This window comes from Medicago truncatula, chromosome 8 (genome assembly GCF_003473485.1).
Source record: "Medicago truncatula cultivar Jemalong A17 chromosome 8, MtrunA17r5.0-ANR, whole genome shotgun sequence".
NCBI lineage: Eukaryota > Viridiplantae > Streptophyta > Magnoliopsida > Fabales > Fabaceae > Medicago > Medicago truncatula.
In genome coordinates, this window is record NC_053049.1 from 1,675,098 (window position 1) to 1,700,314 (window position 25,217).

Here is a 25,217-nt window from a genome sequence, read left to right on the forward strand (position 1 = left end):
AAATAAAAGTTTTCAAATAAAATAACAAAAATTAATATCCATAGTATGAAATAATTAAAGTGGACTAGTATGTAGGACCATACCACGTGGACTCTTCTATACCTTGACTATTCAACATGTACATCTCAATTTGATCATTCAGGTCACATGAGTTTGTCTTTCAACGTCACTAGCTCTTTCACAGAGTGTTGTTTGTTGTTTTTGGATTTTCAAATTGTTGTATTTGAATTTTCCAATTCTATTATCTACCGAAGTTGTTACTAGGTTGAGTCACGACTAGGTCGCTCTCTTTAAGACGTTTCGTGACACTGCCCAAAATTGTGCAAGGCAGACTATCAACCACGCCGCCTCTAGGATAAAAACAAGTCCAGCTACAACTGTGCGGTTAACTAGTGCACTGTAGAAAACCGTTCGAGATTTACACCTTCAAATATGGTACTAAGATCACTCTTTAATACTGAAACCACCTATGATATTGTAACCACTCTATTATGGTGTTGCCACCATTCTAACTTTAATTTATCCAAAACATCAATATGGCACACAACGACTCAAATATGGTGATACCACCATTTCTCCTCAAATAGAAAAATATTGAAATACTTTTTATATATACCGTTAAGATCATTCTTAATTTCAACGGGACATTGTTATTCCAAATAGGGACTATGATCTTAAAAGTAATCTTTATTCTGAAGGGACATTTATCGAAGGGACAATGTTTTTAAGACCATTCTTAATTCCGAATGGACATTAAACCGAAAAGTGACTATGGTCTTAAGAACACTCTTAATTCCGAAGGAACAGAAAAAGGAGATGAATAGAAGAAAGACTCGTCAACACAAGTCAAGAAATGGAGAAGAGATAAAGAGTTCCCAACAACTCAATGAAACTTTTTGGTGTGTTTTTTGAACTGAGTGTAGTCTTCTATTTATATAGAGATTTTGTAACTGTTTTAGCAAAAATTGCGACAGCAGTTACTCTAATGGATAAGATCAAAATGGAGTTTATCCATTAATCAATTCAACAACACTTGTGGATAGGATCAAAAGAAACAAATCCACACAAGTGGAGCAAACAAACTATTAGATTTGAATGAAGGAAATATAAAAAATTTAATTAAATTCTTATTCTTATCACAACCACCATAAGCTAAATTTATAGAAAATGATATTTTCAAATAAAAATAATAATTACTATTATTTTTATCATTATCAAATATTTAAAATTAAATACCGCAATTTAAACACTTCTAATGTGTGTGTTCTATTTTATATGGGACCCCACACTATATTTTTTCAATTCACACAACATTAGATCAAAGTATAATTACTTGGTGTTTAATCTTCCAATTTATTTTCCAACATCACACTAATGTTCCAACATTGTTCAAGTGACATTGTGGTCTTCCTCTTGAAGTCTCATAACACGCCACACGTCTTGCACGTACATGTGACGTGAGCTACAATAAAAAGAGATCCAATTCATCTTCTTTTAGAAATTTTCACGTGTTCCATTAATCTGCATTTGTTTCACGTTGGAATCCATAACCAAGACTCTTTTGAGTATCATAGTTAAAAGAGCAGCAGAATAGACAAATCTATGATCTCAAATTCTCTTTATTAATTTGATTCAAGAGTCGTGATTTTCTTTTTGGTAAAAATAAAATAAAATAGAGGTAATAAAAAAAATAATGGCTTTGTTAAGAACCGAATAAGTGAAATTTGAAGAAAAACTACTACAATGGTATGCGAGAGAGGAAAATATTGGTTTAGTGGTTGTTTTATATAACCTGATAGACAACAAATCAACATGATAAGTAGGGTCATCAACATTGTGTAGAACAGAGACATCAAATATAATCCAATTCCTACTAACAAGATAGAAACAAAACAAAGTTCCACAATATAATACAAGAACAAAATAAAACATGCATGCTAAATGTAACAATACAAATAAAATAAAGTTAAATATGTTTTTGGTCATTGTAAAATTAAAAATTTAATCTTTACTTAATTTTAATATATCTTTTAGTCGCTCTGTTTGGCAATTTTGAGGGAAGGGGAGGGTTTGTAAAAAATGAAGGAAAAAGTGGAAAGAATTGAGAGATATGAAGGTGGAGAGTAACGACTAAACTTAAAATATCTCAATTTTATAAAAACTAAATACATATTTAATCCAATAAAACATTTCAATTTTTAACTTGATCTCCTAATAACATCAAAACCAACTCCATATAATAAACATTTGATCATTTGAATCAATAGGAAACATAGTCGGTTTTCATAAGCCGTAAAAATGTGTATTAAAATATTGATAGACAAAAGTGCTCATTTTTCAATTAGTGGTTATAAAAAAGTAGATAAAAATATCAACACTATATACAATACACACACTCAAGCTCGAGTTCTAATCCTCTCCATTTTGAATCTCCTCCCTTTTTTCTATCTAGAGAAGTAGAGACGCAATAAAATTTGAAAATAATTAATGATGATGAGACTCACTAGTTAGTAGAATCCACAATTAATATTTTTTGTGTATTTCTTTATAGAGTTAGGATCATCTCCATTAAAACTCTTCTTCATTTCTTCCTTTAGAGAGATAAAGACACAAAGAACATTGAAAATAATTAATGATGGTGGAACCCATTTAATGATAGCACTCACCACCTAATCTTTTTTTTCTTTTTTTTTACAAAATAAACGATATTCATTCATTCAAATTGATAGAGTACATCGATACAATACAAAACAAAAAGGATGAATCTGTGAACAAACTCACAACATCCAAGTTAATAGCATAAAGTGGCAAAGTACATATGCCTACAAATATGACTAGTATGACTATATTCATGTCCCCGGAATACTCATGTCTCCGGATCTGCAACGTTGGCGACGTCAAAGTCATTGTCATTGATCGGATTTACACTTGCTCAAAACTAATCTTTCAACCTGAATCAAATAAACATCGCGCTAAGACGGGACATCAAAAACACACCGCATAAAGACGGGAAACCAAAACAAACAGTCGTTCAGATACGAGGAAATCACAAAAACAAACGAAAGAAATCAGAAAAAATGTGAAATCACTTATTGAATTAGGATAGAAGAAAAAAAAATCGGAGGGGTGATTTTTGGGTCAAAATTGACCCTAAATCACCCCTCTAAAAAGAAGAAGAAAAGGGTGACGACTAGGGTTTGGGAAGGAGATAAGAGATTTATTTTTTTAGATGGATGATTTAGGGTCAATTTTGACCTAAAAATCATCCAAAAAAAAGGGTGACGGCTAGGATTTGATAAGGAAAGAATAGATTTTTTTTTTTTGTCATCTTCATTTATTTTTATTATTAAATATACTAAAAAAACAATGTCAAGCGATGTCGAATAATAAATTTTGATGCCCCGTCGATCTAAATAAATCATAATTTAACTTTTGTATAACTATTGAAGTCAAGTATGTTTAATCATCTCACGATTAATATTGATTATCAGTGTAAAACATTTTTAGACTGTGAATCGTATAAATTAAATCCTCAAATTTTGTTTTCCTTTTTTTTTTTTCATAAATTTTTTGTCTTCGCTCAAGTTTTTTGTTCTAAGAAATGTGATATATACTCCTATGAACAAATAAAATATTTGTATGCACTTCACAAATAATTAATGAGTTTACACATGATTTGCAAGTGCATATAAGTAAAATCAATCCATAATTAATATCCAGTTACCAGAGTTTGGATTATTTAAATTTAAGAATTATCATCCAAGGCAAGTCAACAAATTCCAGAAATTTTTTTCCCTGATTCATTGTACCAAAGTGGTGATTCTACTCATGGCTAATCGTAGATTTATTGACTTCTTACTTCACTTTATTAGCAAATTATAATAATTTACAGACTCATGCAAGAAACATTTCATAAAAAATATATTCATAAAAAATCTGAGGTTAATCAATATATTCATAAAAAATTCTCTTTAAACCATTTATATCTGCTAAGAAATAAATAAAAGGCCACAACCAAGAGGACATAGTACTTCAGCCTAAAAAATTCTGATGAATAATTGAACCTTTTACATTTGCATTGAAGATGTAGGAGAAATAATATTAAAACAAGAAATTCCATAATTTATAACATTCTACCCACCCATCTCACTGAGAAAATCATCTCTGCAAGTTGAGAGTAGCCTCAAAAACACTAGACAAAATCATAGACAAAATCATTTCCCCCCTATATGAATGTAAAAAGCATACATTAAGCATCATCGTTATCTAAATAAATTGCTCCAACTTCCTTGATGTAGTAGAATTATTAGGTGGTCGGAAAGACTCCAACCGCAAGGTTGAGCTTGTACGAATCTCACTTAGAACAACATCCCCTTTCTCGTGCTTTATTGCCTCCAATGTGCTTCCAAGAACATCAGCTGCAAGTCCAAATTCTAGGAGACTGCCTGGCTCCTCTCCACCATCATGTACTAACTGCCCAATCTCGTTCAAACCGACTAAACTCTCTGTTATAAGTTCTGCAAAAATACGGCCAAGAAACTCCGGTGCCTTGGGGGCATCATTAACAGCATCCTCCAATGTACTGAGAACTGTCTCGAACCTGGCCAATATTATATGAAAAACATAACATGAAGAGTGTTTTTACAAGACAAGTATGAGAAAAGGCAGCATTCACCATCAGTGTGAACTAGTTAGTTTTACAGACATCGAAAGTGGGCTTATGTGGCGATAAAAATGAATTTCATTGGATGTCAGTGTAAAACTAATATGCAGCGACAGTGCATCACCATTAAACTCAGTATTCTTCCTACTAGTCATTATATCGTGAAATAAATCTTACCCTTCGATAAGCTGAGTTGGACTCAGGAGGCCATCCTGAGACTTCCCAAGCTTGACAAGCAGTTTAGCCAAAAGATCTCTTTCAGCGTCCTTTCTCTCAAATGAGTCTGTGACCCAGAGAGAAACCATAGAAGGATGAAAGTTTGGAGAGTTCAGATCTTTGATGCATTGAGCAACTTCGTTTACATCTCTAGCACTGAAAATTGCATAAGTTTCAGTCAGATCATATTACACACAAGATAAATGGGAAATAAGTTTGTCATACATCACCGCAAAAGCAAAAGAAAAAAAACCTAAAAACTTAACAAAAAAACGAAAGACACGTATGGAACTTAACTTGGCTCCCATCAATAACCAGTTCCATGAGGTACAGACTGTCTATTTCTTGAGATATCAGAGTCAGAGTGTCAAACAAGTTTCCAACAACATCTGTATGACACTCATTAGACTTGTGCCATACACTCTTCGTCGGGAGTTCTATTAGAACTATTATTTATTTGCATGGACATGCACTAGATACGGATTGGCACTTGGCTGACATTTAAATATCATTTTGTTTTAAAATAAATTTCAGGAAAATCAACTTAAAACATTAAAGGAGGTTAAACCAAAAAAAATAAATAAGGTCTCTAGTAAATTAAAGAATGCCACTGCTTCATATGTTAATTCTTGTTATCCCATACATGCGTGTATCTACAAAAGCTAAAATTTGACAGTAGAGTCTACATGCATGCTCAAGACTAACTCATCTCATGCTCTCAACCAATACGAGTATGCAACTATGTAAATACCTTTATGTGTGTATGCAGTGTATGTGTCATTGCCCGTACATGATAGTAATTATTATAATCATAACGTTAAAACTTGTGATAAATCCCCAACATCTACACAACGTTACAATAACAAATAAATCTGAATTCAATAATCTACCAGACCAAGCAACTTCCCATATCTCCTTTCCCTATTCGAAATGTGTATAGAACATTTCGCAGTCTCCAACCGTTACTATTCTATGATATTCATAAGTTAACAGGCAAGGGAAATTCGGTCATAAACAAGGAAGACAACACAGACCAGGGGGAAACTGCATTTAACTCTAACTCCTTAAAATTTAATTACTGTTTTATAAAAAACTATCATGTGAATGACCAATGTTACAGACCCTGATCACACTGAAGTCCCGCTTTGTGTTGAACTTCATGTCCTGGAATTGAGGCGTTCGGAGTTGTTTGGGTCTTCGGGAATTAATCATATTATTAAAGGCTATGAAGGAATGAACTTAATCTAATCATGACCTATTTTTGCTTAAACAATAGGGTTAGAAAAGGAAATAAGGTGGTAAATCAAACAACTAATTAAAACTTGTAGACTGAAGTCCAAAAACACGAGAAGTAAAACAAAAGATCGATAAAAGAATGAAACATCATAATTGGCACCAGCAGATTCATTGATGAGATGATATAAAGCTACAATCCTGATAATGGTAAAATCCTAATCCTAAATGAAATAAAGATAAACTGTAATAAAGATTTGTATGTCTCAACTTTCATGAGATATACTGTAATGAACAAAAATTGTAACCGAAAAGATATAAACAACACAAAAACAAAACAGTACCTGTAGTATTCTCTGATTGCTGACAAGGACATGTCCCGTAGTTGTTCATCTGTAGAAGCATTTTGAGAGACAATTGGCCCTTGCGGCTGAGCATGAGGTGAAGTTGCAACAGGCCTATTTAGATTCCGATCATCATTCCTTAAGTCTCTGTTACCATAGTTTATATTATGAGATGCAGCACTTGAATGATCATATCCAGCTGGACTTGAAGGTCTGTCTGACATATATCTTGATGCAAGATCCTCCCTATTGCCATACGATGTGCGTTCAGATAAATTGCCATAACCATTAATACCGCTAGGCATTCTGTGAGAGTCTCCAGGGCCAGAATGCACATCAGGTATTGACATATTTGAATTTGTCGGTCCTCTACTGGACATTCCCCTAGCAAGACCACCTTGGGGTCCCAATGTTATAGATTCATTACCCAAGGGTCTTTGAGGAAAATTAATTGGCAAGGTCCTAGGCTCATAAGATTGCCTTTCTTCAAAACGAGCATCTTGTAAACCATATCCACGTGTTTGAGTAGAAAGCCCACGCGGTCCACCCATTGGAGAAGGAGGAGACAACATAGGTGATCCTCTAGGACCAAAATCCATGGGGTTCCTTCTTGCAGATTGATTGTTTCCCATACCACGACCCGTCCTACCAACTTGTGCTTGAGCCTGCCTTTCTTGCACGGCATCTCTGTGTACCTCCTCAATCTTCTTTGGACCATCAACTTTTCTCCTTACTTGCCATCTATTCCTTCTCAAATCAATTACATCCTTCAACATAAATCTTACCCTAGAAGATAAATTCATGTTGTTTGATAATATTTTCAACCTTTCAAAATATACATCCATATGTTCTTTAGCTTTGGGATGGTCAATCATCTCCCCAATAGTACTCATCAGCTTGCACAGAGCCTCAACATCTTCCTCATCAGGATCCTGACACTGACCTAGTAACTTCTTTATGCACTCGTGCATTATCCTCTCTGTCAACATTTTCTTCTTATAAAGTTCTCCAATCAATCTGATGTTTCCTAACATGCGCCTTCTTGCCTTGGTTCTTCTCTGCTCCCTTTCTTCATTTGACAGCTTGACCTCACCCTCAGCCTCATCCACCTTATTTGCCTCTTCTTGTTCTCTTTCACCCCTCTCAAATTCCTCCTGGCATTTGTTTAATAATAACCTCTTAAAAGTTATCTTTTCGTTGTCCACACTCAAATCAGGCAACTCAGCAGCCAGATGTGAGCAGAAGTTGGCATACATTTCACAGAAGGTAGGTTCCATCAGAGCCTTCTCGAAGATTTGTGAGATGACACCAGTGAGAGTGATTGCGTTGTCAATATTAACTGCTTTTACCTGTTCAAAAAGTCTATCGAAATTTTGAGGAGTTAGTTTGTTCAGGATAGCTTTCAGTTGCCTCTGCTTTGCCTCTTCTGCATCTGACACTTTCCCTATTTCGTACTTCTTCTCAGCCTTGTGCATCATCTGTAAGGGAGACTGAGGAGAAGGAATTAAACCCCTCTGCTGGAAGCTAGTAGAACGTTGCCACCTCTCCCCGTCAGGACTATTTCTTTGCATTCCACCCTGATGTGCCCCAGATTGCATTGGCCCAGAAAGGATCGCCCCACCATATTGGATGGGTGCCGGTCCACGAGGATTCCTTAAAACACCAAAATTGCCTCCTTGGCCATGTCGAAATCCACCGCTACCATCCAAACCACGCCCAGAATGAAAAGCATTGGAAACTTTGTTCCATTTGTCTTCCTCGGCCACAACATTCCCACGGTGTTCCATCCTTGACCTGTCTACAGTTCTTCCAGGACTAGGATGTGAATCACGAGAATTACCAACATTGGAATTCATCAAAGCCGCAGCTATGTCTGCCGTAATTTCAAAACCTTCAGGAAGAGTAATGCATTGCTCTGAGAATTTCAAAAGAAAATCACGCGAGTACTTTTTTTCTGTACTTCCACTTCCATCAAAATCCTGCTGAGATTTATCATCAACTTCAAGCTTTGGTGTAGACACGTCAGCTGCATCCTCCCAGTCATCAGGTTCGGCTTTATTCTGACCACTTTTCTCGCTTACTGCAGCATCTAACTGAGCAGAATCTGCGGATAACTGCTTTAAACCTTCAGATGTACATTCACTTTCTGAGCTCTCTGAAATTAAGCCAGTTTCTTTCTTTTCCTCAGGTCCTTTATATGCATTATAAAGATCAGAAGTTGTCCCAGCAGCATCTGCTTTCTGGAGAAACTCTTTTCTTTTCTTCTTCCCTTTAGATGTAGTTTTCGCCTTATTTGGTTCTAAATTTGGTCTATCCTTGGTACCCGACACTGAATGGGACATCGAGTCACTGCATGCATTCTCCGCACTATCATTGGTTTCCTTGTTTGCTTCTGGTAAATCAGCAGACTGCAGATCTGATGCTAAAATTTCAATAAAAAATATTCATTAGTAACTACACTATCATTTCTACCTAAATAGACATCACTAGAATCCAATGCAGTATAGGTTGGTATGCCTGAGCTATCATCTGTCCTGTCATCTGACTTAAAACTAGCAGATTCATCCTGTCCTTTCTGTATTGTTTTAAAAGCTCTGAAGCATAGGTACTCCAAAATTCGTCTTGTACCTGTACCCAGTACTCGTTGGGTACTTGTTGATATTTTTCCTGTTACATTGTATTTTTTTTCCTATTTTTTACTATATAACAACATTTACCACACTCATATTATGTAAATAAATATCCTATTTCTATCATAATTTTCTTGATCACATATATTTATTTCCAAACTCAACTCAATTTTTATTTCTGATGTAGAAATTCTGAAGATGCTTTCTTGTATATTTTTTGTTAAATGTTATATTTATGAAAGACATTTCTTTGTATATTGTTAATGTACCAGTACGTACCTTAGTTTTTCTAAAAATCTCATATCTCGGACTTGTACCTAGTACCATACCCGTATCCATGCAACATAGTTTAAGGGTTAAAACTTCAGTGCTTACATTTGCAGCATATTTTCAGTTTGTTTAAATTGTAATGCCACATTTAATTTTATTTTTTTTTGGATTTTATCAAGAAGTTCGTCATTTAATAATAATGCTTACCTTCGGATGATTCGTCTATCTTATCATGCTTATGATCACTCAAACTATCAGCCACTTCAGCAACAGATCCTTCAGATGTGAGAAGATCTTCAGTGATAATTGCAGGAAAATGGTTTGTTTCACTTCCTACAGGTGTGGAAACCCCAGTATCAGATATACTACTGTCAACAGCTCGAGACTGCATACTAGCCGCTGTAGGAGATTGCACAGAAACCTGTGGGAGAAGTCAAAAAGTATATATATACATTAAATATTCAATTATACCAAGACCCAAATATTGTGTTAAAAATAATTCAAATGTATACCTGATCTTGAGACGATTGACCTATTTTCCCAGATTTCTTCTGGTTATCCTTCGCAGAGTTGGACCTACTAACAGGTTCCCTCGTGTTGGCTTCATTATTAGTCACAACTGAAACAGAGTCCACAGTCACAGCTGGCGTAGGTAGCACTGTAAGCTTCTCATCAGTGACAACAGATGCAGCAGATTGTTTTGGCAAACTCGAAATTGAAGAATCCTCGGAAGATTTAGAATGCTGTGTAGAGATTTCCGAGGAGGTATCGGGATTTTGAACACCAGAAATACTAGAATTAGTCAATGATGAGTCGGTAACAGCAGAAACAGCACTTGGTTTAATAGTCACAGAAACCCCCGTTGAAGCTGATGATGTCACTTTAGGCACTTCACGAGAACGTTCTGCAGTGGGAGCTTCAGCAATGTGAGGAATAGGAGTGCTGACTTTATTAACAGGCAGAGAACTAAGAGAAGATGAATTGATGAAAGCTAAATTTTGTGGACCATTGTTCACAGGATAATTAAATATCGGTGGCTGGGTGTTGGGAGTTATCTGGCTACTTGTTAACGGAAGAGAACCAGGAGGTTGATAATAGGGAGGACTGGAACTATATGAGCCGGAAGGATAATAATTCGAAGGCTGAGAAGCAGCAATGGATTTAACAGGATGGGATTGAGAAGGTACATTAGGATGCGGCCTAGCACCAGATGACCCACCATCTGAATATCCATCTGCCCTTTTATCAAGCCTTAGCTCTTCATGCGTTTCAGGGTGAGTTATCTTGACAGTAGTAGTTTTTCGAGGACCCGCAAAATTTCCACCCTGCTGCTGGGGGTATGGAGGGCCGGTGCCAATGCCCATGTTGCCCAATTGATGGGGCAACTGATGACCCATTTGATGAGCGAAACTTAAGTTATGGCTTGGATGCATCATCCCATGAGAGTGCATTGGATGAGGCTGAAGACCAGGAATAAAAACCGGCTGTTGCACTTGTCCAACATTTCCGATTGGTATAGACATTGGCATAGGAATATGCATGGGTGTCGAAGACATTCCCTGAGATTGAATTTGTGGATTAGGACCACCAAACTGTAAAGATTGCTGTGACTGCTGAAATGGTGTTGGCATTGACATCCCAGGTACAGGAACAGCAGAAGGCCTCTGCATCTGGCTTGCCGGAGTCAAAGCTGGCAACTGGGGATCCTTTTTAGCCTTAGCCCCCAGATGAGTATCTCTGGCATTAGTTTTCTCGGTTACAACTGCATCATTCCTAGGTGGCTGCTGTGGCTTCGGAACAGTAGGGATTGGCGCTGAAGGAACAGGTTTAATAGAGTCGTGACGAGCCTGAAAGTTTAAGAAAATAGAAATCAGGAAAAAACTTGCTATGAAAAGTGAAGAAAAATAACATTAAGCAAGCTAACTTCAAGTAGACAAAGTCACAAAACTTGTTATGTGTTCCCCTTTCAGATTTAATTTCAAAAACAGTATCTATTCATATCATGCCTTTGGAAGCAATGGGAAGTAGCATCAACTATCTATAACTACAACAAATGTACGGACATCAACGAGAAAGTGCCAAAAAGAATAGAAGTGAATACCTGATCACGCTTCTGCTCATCTAAATTAGGAGGAGCTGAGCTTGTACGAGCAGGAATCTGTATATTATAAGAAAACAATCAGTTACTCACCTTACAATTCTATAAAATACGTATAAACCATACATTTAGCAATAATATGTCAGAACTTACAGCCACCCCATTCATAACACCAGGAACAATCGATCCAAACTGAAAAGGGAATGCCTTTGAAGTATCTCCTGGGACAGACATAAATATTCAAATTACTTAACTATCACAGTCAAAGCAAACAAAAAAAAACTAATCTAAAACAAATCAATCTCCAACACAACTTCATGTGACCCAATCTACGACTACGAGTAACAAAAAACAGGAGTCAATCTACATTTGACTAACATACCCTTTGCAGGGCTTGTAGGAACGGTTGGTTCGGAGCTCACAGGGGGCGGTTGAGAGGTTGGTGCATTTTGAGCAACTCTAGGGCTCCTCTGTGCAGCTGTTGATTCAGATGCCTTTGCAACCGGCCCATCAGATGCTCCTATCCTACCACGTAAACTAATGAATTACATAAACAAACAAAACCATAATTTACCAGACACTAAAACACAAACATTATTTGCATATTCTTCCGGTATAAAGCAAAAGAGATCTTTTCAGGTATAGTAAACTTTTACTGAACGGCATAACCAGACATCAAAAACCAATAAAGAGAAGAATCAGATTTTCCAAAATTGAATAAAAAGTTAAAAACTCATGTTAAAGCTTACCATGCATCTGGGGTTGTACATGAGTACCGTTATGTATGGTTCGAGCAGCATAAGTACTGTTTGGCTCAGTTGAATTCACGGGTGAAGGGTTCACCCGATATTGCCCACCTTGTGCATTATTAGACTTCTTGCTAAAACTGGAACACACAATACAAATAATCAATAAAATAGGAACAGAGGAGAGAGAGAGAGACCACACTGCTCATAATGGGTGGGAAAAAAAATTAACAAATTAAAAATCATCAAACTTCATGCAACAAAACAAGGATATTTATAACACTGTTGAAAAACCAAAATAGTAAGTTTTCACAAACTCGTGTTATTATGTAATTTGTCGGAGGCAAATGTTAACATGTTCCCTCAGGACACTTGTCAGTGATGTAAATATAGAAACTTTGTTTTGGAATTGTGTATTAAATTTATTCAAAAAGTTAAAAAACCGATTTTAAGACCAAATTTATATTTGTTGATTCCTTAACATGTACCCTATTATCAAAAGACCCTTTGTCATACATAAATGTATTTCAAGCATTTTATCTTAACCTGGAGTGTGAACTTCACCCATGGATTCCATCAAATAAAGTCTGTAAAAGTGATTTTATTACGAGTAAACAACCATTTTGAGGTTTGAAATTGCTAGCGCGACTGTCACAAATTGGGACCTCAAATTTACAAAACACCAAAATGCTCCCTTGAATTGTCGAACGTCAGTCATATTGCCCATTCCGTCAAGTTGCTTTGTTGCAAATGTTCATGTGGCACGTTAACCGGCATCCACATTGACACACCACAATGACTCTTAACGTGACACATCAGCAACTGTATAGAGAAGCAGCTTGAACAATTTGACTGACATTGGAAAATTCAAGGGAGCATTTTGGTATTTCTTAAATTTGAGGTCTCAGTTTGACACATTAACAATTTCATGATCAATCCAAAATGGTGGTTTACTCTTTTATTACCCTACGTAAAATACACACAAATTCTACAAAGCAACCCCATATTCCTCATCCAAACATAAACCACTTTACCTTCAACTCACTCCTTCGAGTCATTTTTAGCCAGAATCAATTTAACAAAACCAATTCACTCAAAATCAATTTTTATAACCACATAACAAAGCATACACAAAAGTGATTTTATAACCCTGTACAAAATACACACAAATTCTACAAAAACAACCCCCATTTACCCAATCCACATTAACCAACACTATTACACAATTAAAAACTACCCATTATTCACAATTCATCCAAAATCAAAACAAAATCACAAAAACACAATAATTCAATTAAAACACATATAATGGCAAATTAGTAAACCCTAACTGACCTCCTATTAGAGTTAAGTGACGAAGCCGGTGCCTGGCCACCGCTGCCCCTTCCATGACCACCTGAGGGACCTCTCTGCTGATTAAAGCTAGACGATCGCCCAGATTTTCGATAAAAGGCGTCGTTCTTTTCCGTTTTTGATTGATTGTAGGACATATATACCAATCCTGAATAATCCCTTAAATCACAAGTTTTCACAAAATTGAAATTGAAAGAAGAAAAAATGAAATTTTTTCCTCTTTTCAAAATTTCCCTGCAAACCCAAAAACGCAGATCCATTAAAACCGTTAAAATCATACACAATTATACCGTTTATTTAAAACCCAATTGAAAAATTGTCACGAAAATGAATGAAAGTGATGAATTTGATAAGAGAGTGAAGCAAGTACCTTAAAAGTTGAAATTAGGGTTTTGTTGAATGAAGGTGATCACAGTACTCTGTGTGTGTGTGTGTGTGAGAGAGAGAGAGAGGGGGGAGGGGAAGAAGAAGAAGAAGAGGGAGGGAGTGAAAGAGAAACCAGAATTGGAAGAGATTGTGGAGGAGAGAGAAAATTGAAGAGAGAGAAAGTTGAATAGGTAAGAAAGTGAGACAGACAAGAGAGGTTAATGTGTGTGAAGATTAAGGTTAAGGTTAAGGTTGGTCAAGGTGGTAGGTTTTTTAGGAGAGATTGCGGTTCTTGTGACACCTATTCACTTCAACACTTGAACACATCATCATACAAATTTTACTATGTTTTTTTGAGCATACCATAAAATATTATAATTTTGTTTGTATGAAACTACATGAATGAATCCTTGTCTTTTGTTTTTGCTTTTGTTTTCCACGTGTTTAGTCCACTAAGATATGTTTGATTAGACCATCAGTGATGACGAGGATTATTCAAATTTATTCTATTTTTTTATAAGACTTGATGCAAATAAATAGTGGTTCATTTTAGAACCCTAATCAGAAGGTATTGAGTTACTCATGGAAACTTAAATACATAATAAAAAAAGAAATAAAATATGCTAAGAACAAAAGTTGAAGATATGTGAGACTCCTCCTTGATGCTCCAGGTGTTTTACTTCCTCTTATTTTTGCATAATTTATAAGTTGTTTTCATTAGCTATCTTATAAAACATCTGAAAATAAAAGTGAAAACAATTTATGGACATGTTATAAGATGTTATCATAAGTTCTTCCAAATAGTCTTACAAGTGTTTATGTCGGTATCTAAGCTCAAATAAGTCAATTCAAATAGGCTCAATGTATTGTGTGTTGTTTCTCTTTACTAGGTGTTCAATCCATCAAGTTAATCATGTTTGATTATATTATCCTATATTAAATCAAACGTAATTATATCTTTTAATCAAGACTCAAACCATGATTTATCACGTTGTAAGAATCCAGTTCTTTATTCTTGACCTAATTCACGACCTAATCCATGCTTCCAAATCTTGTCACTTTTATCTTAACTTTTAATTTTAGTAAAAATGGAGTGTGGTATTCTTAACTTCCACCATAAAGTAAGTAATGTATGATCAAGATTATTTTTGAAAGGGTCTTGTTCATTTGAGAGATTGCAAAAAGGATAGAAATTATGGTTTGTTCTTTGTGAGCTTGTTGAAGCTAATTTCTTGTAACCCTTTTATATCTATTTGTAAATAACTCACTAATAGTGAATTGGAGAGATCAATCTCTCCCCATAGTTAGGGGTGGTAAAAAAATTTGTGCCCGCGGGTATTCACGGATAAAATCCGTCATGGCACGGGGCGGGTAGCTAAATGGATACCCGCAGGTATAATAAACGGGTATTTAACTATCCGTTACTTAATGGACACAGACACGGATTTGATGATACCCGTTCCCGCGGTATCCGTACCCGTTAATATATTAAGTAAATTACTAAAATACCCATGCGTGTGTGTGTGTGTATATATATATATATATAAGAGTTTGGTGTCTAAGAGAAAGAAAAAAACCTAGTTTATGTACGGTGCTCAAAATTCTTTCTCTGTTCTTTTCTTTTTTTCTTTCTTCGTCTCCTTAGCATGATTACTTGTTTATGATTTTAGAATTTAGGGCTTTCTAGTTTTAGAGGAATAAACTAATTTAAGGTTTATTATTTTGGCCGGTGTATACAACTAATGACTTTAATCATCTTTTTAATTTTACTGATGAAATATAGGAAGCAATGTCTGCAACATTTTTGTTAGAATTAGTTGATGCAGCTGCGATTATGTTTACAGTTTAAATGTAGAAATTATTGTATGTTGTATTGGATTGCAAGTACATATTAGTAGTAGTTAGCCGATGATGACAAAATCAAATTGGAATTACCGTCGGAATAAAGAGAAGAAAAAAGTATATATTAGTTGGTATTCTATTAGGATGTCTTTTATACTGTGATGTGATGTGATCACTTTTCTCTGGTATCCAATCCAATTGTTTTATACAAATGAAGGATAAAGTGACTTCTATGTTTAATTTTAGAAAAAACACGTTTCTTAAAATAAAAAAAAATCATATATATTCTACGGTCCTTTAAATTATATGTTTATAACATATTAGTTCTTTAAGTTTTTCTGTTACCAATTGGTCTTTTAAGTTATTTTTTGTTACAAAATGGTCCTTTAAGTTATAGAATATTACAATGTCATACATCTTTTCGGCCAACTTCATTAAAAAGTGCTTATAAACCATTTAACATTACGATGGTAGGTCCAAATGTGCTTGTGACATCAAACAAGATTACCTATACACATTTTCTTTTTGTTTTTGTACATGAAGCTTAATTTTACCTATAAATATTTGATTAACAATATTATAAAGGCTAAAGTGTACTTTTTCCCCCTTAACTTTTAAAAACTTGCAATTTTGACCCTCTAAGTACAAAAACTACAATTTCGGTCCCCTAAGATTTAGCCCATTTGCATTTTTTGGTCCTTTTGGCCAATTTTGATTTATTCAACGCCTACGTGGCAGGCCATGTGTGTAATAAATTAATTAAAAAAATTAAAAAAAGATTTACGTGAGGAAGATCTGAGAGAGCATCAACCATGGCAACATTGGTGATAATAGCAAGAATCTTGTTCATCTTGGAAAGTGCTCGAAGCTCTTTACGTGAGAGAGTGTGGAAATCCATTGCTGAGATTTGAAATCCCCTAGCATCAACATGAAGAAGTGTTTTGGGTTTTATTTTTATTTTTATTTTAGATTTTTTAATTCTTTTTTTAATTTATTTAATTTAAAAATTGATTTTTTGGTTTTTTAATTTTTTTTAAATTAATTAATTACACATGTGGCCTACCACGTAGGCGTTGAATAAGTCAAAATTGACCAAAAGGACCAAAGATGCAAAATGGCTAAATCTTAGGGGGCCAAAATTGTAGTTTTTGTACTTAGGGGACCAAAATTGCAAGTTTTTGAAAGTTAGAGGGGGAAAAATGCACTTGCTTATTATGGTTTTTGAAAGTTAGAGGGGAAAAAGTGCACTTTAGCCTATTAGAGGGACAAAAATTAATCGGTCAATTTTGTTTTGAATCAGGACCGAATAGCACACATATGAGCTCTAGTTTTTAGAGCAATGAATTTGAACAAACAAACTTAACATTAAACATCCACATAACACCTTTTGACCGAGTTTGATGAAATTAGGATAATAGTGCAAATATTTTATGACTTAAATGACCAATTTATAACAAAAAAAAAAATTTAAAGGACTAACTTGCTATAATCGTGTAACTTAAAGGATTACAAATGATATTCGACCAAAAAAATAATAGAAAAAATAAGTAATTGTTATTTCAGCTACAACATTGCTTTGGTTTTTCTTTAAATTGATGATTGTAGTGTTAAAAAAGACTTACGGTCACTTTAAATTACTTAGGCTAAACTGTATTTTTGCCCCCTAAGTTTTAAAATGTTGTATTTTTGATCCCCTATTAAAAAAATGGCAAAAGTGACCCCATGTTTAGGGAAATATGCTCTTTTGACCCCTAACATAAGGAAAATATGATCTTTTAACTTCTTATCTTCTCAAAAAGTTGCGAGTATGGCCTTGTTTTGGGACACGTGGCGTCTTCTCAACAATTTTGAGACGAAAGGGGCCAAAATTGTCTTTTTTTAATAGGGGGCCAAAATTACAACATTTTAAAACTTAGGGAACGAAAAGTACAATTTAGCCAATTGCTTATTAATTTTCATTAAAAGTGTTCAAATCAAAATCGATTCAAATTAAAACTGCAAATTGGATTGATTTTTTAAAATTAAACAAAATCGAACTAAACCACACAAGTATAATTTAAAATTATTTTAATGAAAATTTTATTTATTTTATTATATTGATATGATAGATTATGTTAATATGTTATTTGTTGATTTTAATAAAAGAAAAAACTTAATACTACTTATTAGTTTAGGTTAATGTATTTTCTTTTACTATTTCACATGTTTATTTATTTTTGGTAGAATTATTATTTCACATGTTTCAAACATAATCGATCATGGTCATTTAATAATATTAACTTTTAATGAATTATATGTTATATTTTTCATCGAAGGTATTATTTTACCATTTTTTAATAGTATCATCATTAATAAAAATAATTAAATTCTATAATTTGGATATCCAAAATCCGATCCAAATTAAACAACATTAAATTATATCGTATTTTTTAAATTAGTCATCTAAAATTTAATCGACCCACGTATAATTTTATCTTTGAATAAATAAAATTTTATTCAATCGTACCTTGTTTTAAAAATAAAAAAAAAACAACAACGTACCTAACTTCAATGGTGTCAAAAATTACAACCATCAACCCATCATTATTTTTCATAGTTATTTCTCTTTTGAAATTATAGAAAGTTTGCCAAATATAAAGGTTTATTGATTGAAATATAAGCTACTATATATGATTGATCCAGTGGTGAAGGGTTATGGTAGCATACATGGTCTTAGATTCAAACATTATTAGCTTCATTGTACACAAAAAGAAAAGATTGAAAAATAAAGTATAGAAGCAGATATGAAACGGAATTTTTCATATAAACAAGGGAACAATTTCTATCAACAAAAAAAAACAAAGGCTAAATTGTATTTTTGGTCCCTTAACTATTTAAGGAGCATCGTTTTGATCTCTTAATTAAAATTTGATTATTTTAGTCCCTTAACTTCTCTCTGTTACACATTTTGGTCATTTCCGTTAGTTTTAATTCAAAAATATTAGATTTCCTTCATCTTCTTCTCCTCCTTTTCATCTTCATATCATCTCCTTCAACCTTCGACAACAAGAATCCCAGAAAAAAAAACCTAACGTTTTTGAATTAAAACTAATGTAAAGGACCAAAATGTGTAACAGAGAGAAGTTAAGGGACCAAAATAAATCGAATTTTAATTAAGGGACCAAAGCGATACTACCTAAATAGTTAAGGGACCAAAAATACAATTTATCCAAAAACAAATGGAGAGAGAATATGGGTCAAGTTGTAGGAGAGTGTATGTGAATTAGAGGGTTTGTGGATTGAGGTGCTTGTTACTAAATATTGGTTTTCAATGTGGCTGAGTTTTGGGAGATGGTATTAAGGTGTCTAGTCTTTTGAGAGTTGTCTGTAATAGGAAGAATAATTTTTTGTTGTTGGAGAGATTCATGTTTGGAGAGGGTGTTTTGTGTTCTAGATTTAAAAGATTTTGAGTTATATGGTGAAAGATGTGTTTCATTTGCGGGTATGTGTAAGTTAGGTTTGGAAGTTGATGGTGGTGGTTGGAGGTGGCAGAGGAGAAAGTTGTTGAGTGTTGCTCTTTTTTGGATAATATTTTTTAATGGGTTATGTAGATGATTAACGAGTATGGAAACATGATACTAATGATAGCCATTTTTTCATAGGAGTTTACTAGTTGTTGACTCAAGTTGAGTGTCTTGCACCGTTGGATCTAAAAGGAGAACTTTGAATAAGGCATTGTCATGAAAAGTTTCTCTTTTTGCCATTAAACGTGATAATTTGACGACTCGAGATATTTTATTCTCTAATTCTTTGGTTGCTCATATGAATGTGGGAAAGAAGAAAGTATTCATCATATTTTTCTTTAGCTGCGAATTTTTCGGTCAGATGCAAACTTGTATTTTTAAGTGGTTGAGTATTTCTTGTGTTCTTCTGAATAATGTGTGTATGTTTACTCTCCAATTTTGTGGTTATCGTTTGTTTAGTAAGGACATTCAAAGTTGTTTTCAAGTAATCTAGTTGTCTTGTATTTGAGTTCTTTTGAAATATAGAAATCCGTGGGTTTTTAGTAACAAATAATTGTCTCTTTTGCAATTGCGCAACAAAATTAAATTCTTACCAAGATGGCGGTTAAAGGCTATGAATCTGAATTTGTCTTTTGATTTGAACCTTTCGTGAACTAACCCTTGCTAGTATTGATTTTTCACCTCTTGAGTTTTCAGTTGGTTTTGCTATATTCTGTATATGTTTTATTGTATTTTTTTTTCATTTTAGGTTGAATGGCTTTTTAATACATTTATTTGGATCATAAAATAATATAATTATTTCTAGAACCTCTTTTTTTTTCATATATTTTTCTGGTCAAATGTTTTTACTAGTCTCTTATATTTTTAATAAAATATCTTCCATGTCTTGATAAAAAAAACATTATATCTTCCATGTAATTTTCTATATAAACCCCACACCACTCTTCACAAATCATCATAGACTCATAGTAACACTTAATCTTCCTCTTTTTAAGCATTAATCTAGTCAAAATGCAAGGGTTCCTCACTTTTATTTTGATTCTTAGTTTTATTTTACCTTGTCTATGTACGAGATTAAATGTTGGAACCACAAACGCTATTTATAATGTGATGCAATATGGTGCACATGGTGATGGCAAAACTGATGATTCACAAGTATGTATTTCTATAAACTTTTTCTTAAATTTTTTAATTAATATCTATACTTTTCATGATAAACTTTTCTCTTCTATTATTTAATTTTTTAATTTTGTATCTTTATGAGCAGTTTATGGTTTGATAGATCATGACTAATTGGGTGTCCCTTTTTTAATTGTATGCATGTGTTAAATTGTAGGCATTTATTAATGCATTTAACAGTGCGTGTAAAGCAACTGGGATGTCAACACTAGTTATACCGGCAGGAAAAACATTTATGGTGTCGAAAGTAATTTTTAGCGGTCGTTGTAACGCCAAAGTTCGTATTCAGGTATATATATCTAACATTTAACCTAAGATATAACACCTATTAATTGTAGTTTGGGAATTTCCATCAAGAAGTATATTATTTAGATGGAGTAGACTTATAATATATTAGATAAATTATTAAAAAAAAATATTGTTTAAAATGAATAATATGATATTAAAAAATATTAATATTTTATATTGAAAGTATTCGTATGCATTCTTATTAAAAAAGGGTATACATATATTATTGTTTTCTGAAATTTTTCATATTGTGAAAATATAGTACATATATGTTAAAGATTTCTTAAAAAAAAAAATATATATGTTAAAGATGTTAATATTTTTAATATAAACAATATTAATTTTGTTCAATAAAATAAGAGAATGATTTTGATGTATTGTTTAAACTTTGTATACATTCAATCAATCTCAAATCATATGTTAAATTAATTTTAAGATATTGATTCATTATCTTTTATGAGTATTTTTGAATTTAAGATGAAATCAAGTGTTCTTTTCGAATATTATTAATTATTAAAGTTAATTTTTATTCTTCACAATTAAATTTTAATTTTTTATTAAATTTAATAGTTTTTTTAAGGATATTCAATTTAATAGTAATTCACCGATAGTAGTATAAAAAGAGCATAAAACTCAGCAACTAAACCCACGAATGAACATACTATGATCTCTAGATTATCAAGTGATGATCGTGATTTCTGTCAATTTTCTTACTATTCTATCTTTTTTCTAAACCTTTACCCTGAACGTTGTGTTGTATCTTTTGTAATTTTGTTTTGTCTCTTTTTGCACTCCTTATGCTAGGGAGCAAAACTTTGATTTGTTAATATATATCTCATTTTGGCTTGTTCAAAAAAAAATTTCTTACCATTCTCGTGTAAGATCTTCGAAATATATAACATAATAATAAAAAAAATTGATAGATAATTTTTTTTATGTAGTGGTTTTGTGGTTAAACTTCCATCTCTTAAACTGGAGTGAGGTGTCTAATCACCGACTCTCCATATATCATGCAATGTCCTTTTCAATTGAGATTACTGAAACAATTATTCACATCTTTTATTGAGTAAACTTCTACTTACGTTATATATGTATATTAATTACACGCACACTCACATATAAATTCTTATTTTTTTTAACATGCATTCTGATTACGTTATTTTTTTCTTATTTATTCATATATTTATATATTTTTTTTATCATTCTTTGAGGAGTATTCTTTAAGTCAACATTTGGAATAGTAAATTATATTCCGATAACCTTATTTATATTATTAGATCATTTCTTTTAAGAAACTGGGAACGGAAGAAATCATAATTAATTAAATGACATAATCACTATTTAACAATTGTATCAAATATTATTTAAACTTTGTCAATTACGATTATAAAGTCAATCTCTTATAATTATACATTTTTTATATCAACGTTATAATTAATTTTTAAAAAGGTCATGTGAGATTTATGACGAATAATGTGATATATAATTAAATAGTTATTTTTTGTACATATATAAATAATTAGTTGAAATATAGAAATTTCAATTAAATATTCTCAACATCTACGTTTAAATACAATATATGTTTTTTGAAATGCAAATATTAGCGACAATTTAAATAAATAAATGAAGTATATTTATTTAAAATTTTTCCATCTATCTATATTGCAGCTTGAAGGGCAGATAGTTGCACCCTCTAAGGCAAATTCGAAAGCACAATCATATTGGTTTACTATTGAATATGTAAATGGACTCACAATTGATGGTAATGGTCAAGGAGGACTTGATGGAGACGGTTCTACTTGGTGGGAAAGCGGTGGTGAAAGACCTGGGGTATGTATTAAATAATATTTTGAATTGATTGTGACATATTTTTTTAACATAACATGATGATGGTAGGTACAGGCCTTGCTTTTTCATTCTTGCAACGATCTTAGTGTTAGTAACCTAAGGATCACCAATAGCCCGAGTTCTCATGTATCCATTAATATGTGCAATCGTACAACATTCTCTCATGTATCCATCAATTCACCTGCTACTAGTCCCAACACTGATGGGTTTGACATTTCTTTTTCCACTGATATTCGTATAGAAAATTCCAACATAAAATCTGGTAATTAAACTTTATGTAATATTATAATATTTTAAATATTTAGTATGTCTTAAAAGAAAGTTTATGTTATTATTTTATAAAAGAGAGTCAAACATAAATTGTTATAGAGAGAGAGATAATTATCATTATCATTGAAATGATTAAGTTTTGCGTAAATTTAATGAGTTTTATTTTTTAATTCTAATAAGCAGGTGATGATTGCATTGCTGTTAATGGTGGCTCTAATTTTATCAATGTTACCGGGGTTACCTGTGGACCCGGTCATGGGATAAGGTTTATAAAAATTGTCTATATCTAAAGTTTAATTTCGTATATATATATATATATATATATATATATATATATATATATATTATTTCCACTTTAGCTTTTTTTTTTTTTTTTATACCAAATATCTCTCTCTCTCTCTCTCCATATTTATATATGCCAATGAAATTTGGATTATCTATGACTTTCAAAACATGACACTCGCTCTAATTAGGAGATCAATCTTATATGAATATTAGGGCATCTAACATCCTAAATTGATATTTTTATATCATAGTTTTAACTTTGAAAATAAATTTTTTATAGACAAATATTAATTGTTAGTAGTAGTCAAAGTTGGACTGCTTGACTTCCTAAACTTCTTTGTGATGCCAAAGTTTTAAATTTATATTTATATTGCACATGTATTCATTTCTTTTTCTTTCACAAAACTCATAAAAATGTATATCATGAATTAATCAGTGTTGGCAGCCTTGGTAAAAAAAGAACTAATGATCAAGTTTCCGATGTTCATGTGAGAAATTGCACATTCAAGGAGACTCAAAATGGAGCACGAATCAAGACAGTTCCGGTGAGTATAATTGATAAAGTTAAATATATTTATACTTCTTATAAAAATATGGATCTTTCAAGTTCCATTCGTGCCACCTCTAAAAAAAACGTCGATATTAATATATTATTCAATCTCAGTCCTTATCTTTTACATAAACAATGTGATTTAAATATCTCTACATTAAATAAAAACATGCTAATATTTTTTATATACAAAAACACAATATTTTTGTTAAATATAGACCAAAAAAATATTATTATAAGTAGTTTAGGTAGTATATAATAATATAAAGTTATAAATTATTTCATATCGGTGATGTCAATAATGACTCGTGGAAAATATAAATAATTCAAAATTTTCAATGTTACAGTGTTTTATAGCTGCTATTTGACAACACTTCTAGATATTGTATCACAAAATAATAACGGTTTGTTTAAATTCAGCTATACTACATCGATGTTATAGTTGTTATTTGACAATACTAATCTATATACATGAATACATTGGTGGCTACCACTTATTGTTACACAGACATATACTTGGCAAAACATGAAAAATCGACGAATACATGACTGAATGAAAGTTTTGTTATTACGAACCAATTGTAGGCAACTTTAGGCTATTGTTACAGAAAATAGTATCATATACCATATCATAGATATCTTGGTATGGCTTACACTCAATATCAGTTTCAAGCTCATCGTCAATTTTTTTGCAGGGTGGATCAGGTTATGCAAGACATATTACATATGACCAAATTATCCTTGTTAATGTTAAGAACTCCATAATTATAGATCAATATTACAATGATATTATTCCTCAGGTACATATTTCATTCTACATTATTCATAATTATTATATCTTTTGTGATATCAACAATGTAGTAATGTTGGTTTGTTTTATATAGTATAGTTATATATTGTGAATTTTGTAAATTATTAGGCTGGAGATGTGTCGGTGAGTGATGTGACATATCGAGGATTTACTGGAACTTCAGCTAACGACTTAGCTATTCAGTTAAATTGTGGCTCATCTGGTTGAACCAACATTCAATTGGATCAAAACAAAATTGTCTCTGCTCAACCAGGAACAAAAACTTATTCTCAGTGTAAAAATGCTCATGGAACCGCTACAAATACTATTCCAAGTGTCACTTGCTTAGTTAAGTAATGTTTTATTGACCTCCATTACGCGGGGGAAAAAACTATTTAAACAATGTATCATTAATAAACTTGCAATGCAATTCAAAAACTTAAGGCTAGGAGAATAATGATTAATGTTCTTAATTGGTTTATTCTAGAAGAGGTTGAAATATTCTATCAATTAGTTGTTAGATGCGCCATGTGTGGTTGATCTAGCTATCTTGCTATGTGTATGCATTAGTTTTTATGAACATTATTTAGCCTCGTGATTGGAACCAATGGAAAATAGATAAATTTCTTCTTATTTCATCTATGATTTCTTTACCTAAATTTTGAAGTTTAACCCTTCTTAAATTGGATGTACAACTTCTTCTCTTTGGTTGTAGGTTTCTTTTAATTTGGACCGGTGAAAGT

At 32.6% G+C, this 25,217-nt stretch overlaps 2 protein-coding genes across 6 annotated transcripts; one reads left to right on the forward strand and one right to left on the reverse strand.

Annotated features, from left to right (window-relative positions):
• Positions 1-3,954: 3,954 nt before the first annotated feature.
• On the reverse strand, positions 3,955-14,170 carry LOC11419878 (eukaryotic translation initiation factor 4G). 5 transcript variants are annotated; one of them, XM_039828590.1, is made up of 11 exons: positions 13,924-14,170; positions 13,536-13,787; positions 12,204-12,340; positions 11,837-11,974; positions 11,608-11,675; positions 11,458-11,514; positions 9,869-11,203; positions 9,564-9,777; positions 6,457-8,872; positions 4,841-5,035; positions 3,955-4,600 (listed from the first exon to the last, which is right to left on the reverse strand). In XM_039828590.1, the coding sequence occupies exons 2-11, from the start codon at positions 13,688-13,690 to the stop codon at positions 4,267-4,269; spliced, it is 5,049 nt and encodes a 1,682-aa protein (XP_039684524.1). In that variant the 5' UTR covers positions 13,691-13,787; positions 13,924-14,170; the 3' UTR covers positions 3,955-4,266. The 5 variants fall into 5 exon arrangements, with proteins under 5 accessions (XP_039684524.1, XP_003626750.3, XP_013443935.2 ...); XM_003626702.4 differs by having other exon boundaries at positions 6,457-8,878; positions 13,924-14,169; XM_013588481.3 differs by lacking the exon at positions 11,837-11,974 and having other exon boundaries at positions 6,457-8,878; positions 13,924-14,169.
• Positions 14,171-20,374: 6,204 nt separating this feature from the next.
• Positions 20,375-24,702, forward strand: LOC11418887 (probable polygalacturonase At3g15720). The gene is made up of 8 exons (XM_024772314.1): positions 20,375-20,419; positions 20,601-20,732; positions 22,400-22,561; positions 22,628-22,841; positions 23,033-23,114; positions 23,571-23,679; positions 24,380-24,484; positions 24,604-24,702. Exons 1-8 carry the CDS (start codon positions 20,375-20,377, stop codon positions 24,700-24,702), a joined length of 948 nt encoding a protein of 315 aa, XP_024628082.1.
• The last annotated feature ends 515 nt before the right edge of the window (positions 24,703-25,217 follow it).

Excerpts from the sequence above, each read along its gene's own strand:
- LOC11419878 (XM_003626702.4), bottom strand. The coding sequence starts at position 13,690 with ATGTCCTACAATCAATCAAAAACGGAAAAGAACGACGCCTTTTATCGA. Across the intron at positions 9,778-9,868 it reads GTCAATCGTCTCAAGATCAG|GTTTCTGTGCAATCTCCTAC; the intron begins GTATACATTTGA and ends CTTCTCCCACAG. Across the intron at positions 5,036-6,456 it reads GCAATCAGAGAATACTACAG|TGCTAGAGATGTAAACGAAG; the intron begins GTACTGTTTTGT and ends TGCAATTTTCAG.
- LOC11418887 (XM_024772314.1), top strand. The coding sequence starts at position 20,375 with ATGCAATATGGTGCACATGGTGATGGCAAAACTGATGATTCACAA. Across the intron at positions 22,562-22,627 it reads GCGGTGGTGAAAGACCTGGG|GTACAGGCCTTGCTTTTTCA; the intron begins GTATGTATTAAA and ends TGATGATGGTAG. Across the intron at positions 24,485-24,603 it reads ACAATGATATTATTCCTCAG|GCTGGAGATGTGTCGGTGAG; the intron begins GTACATATTTCA and ends GTAAATTATTAG.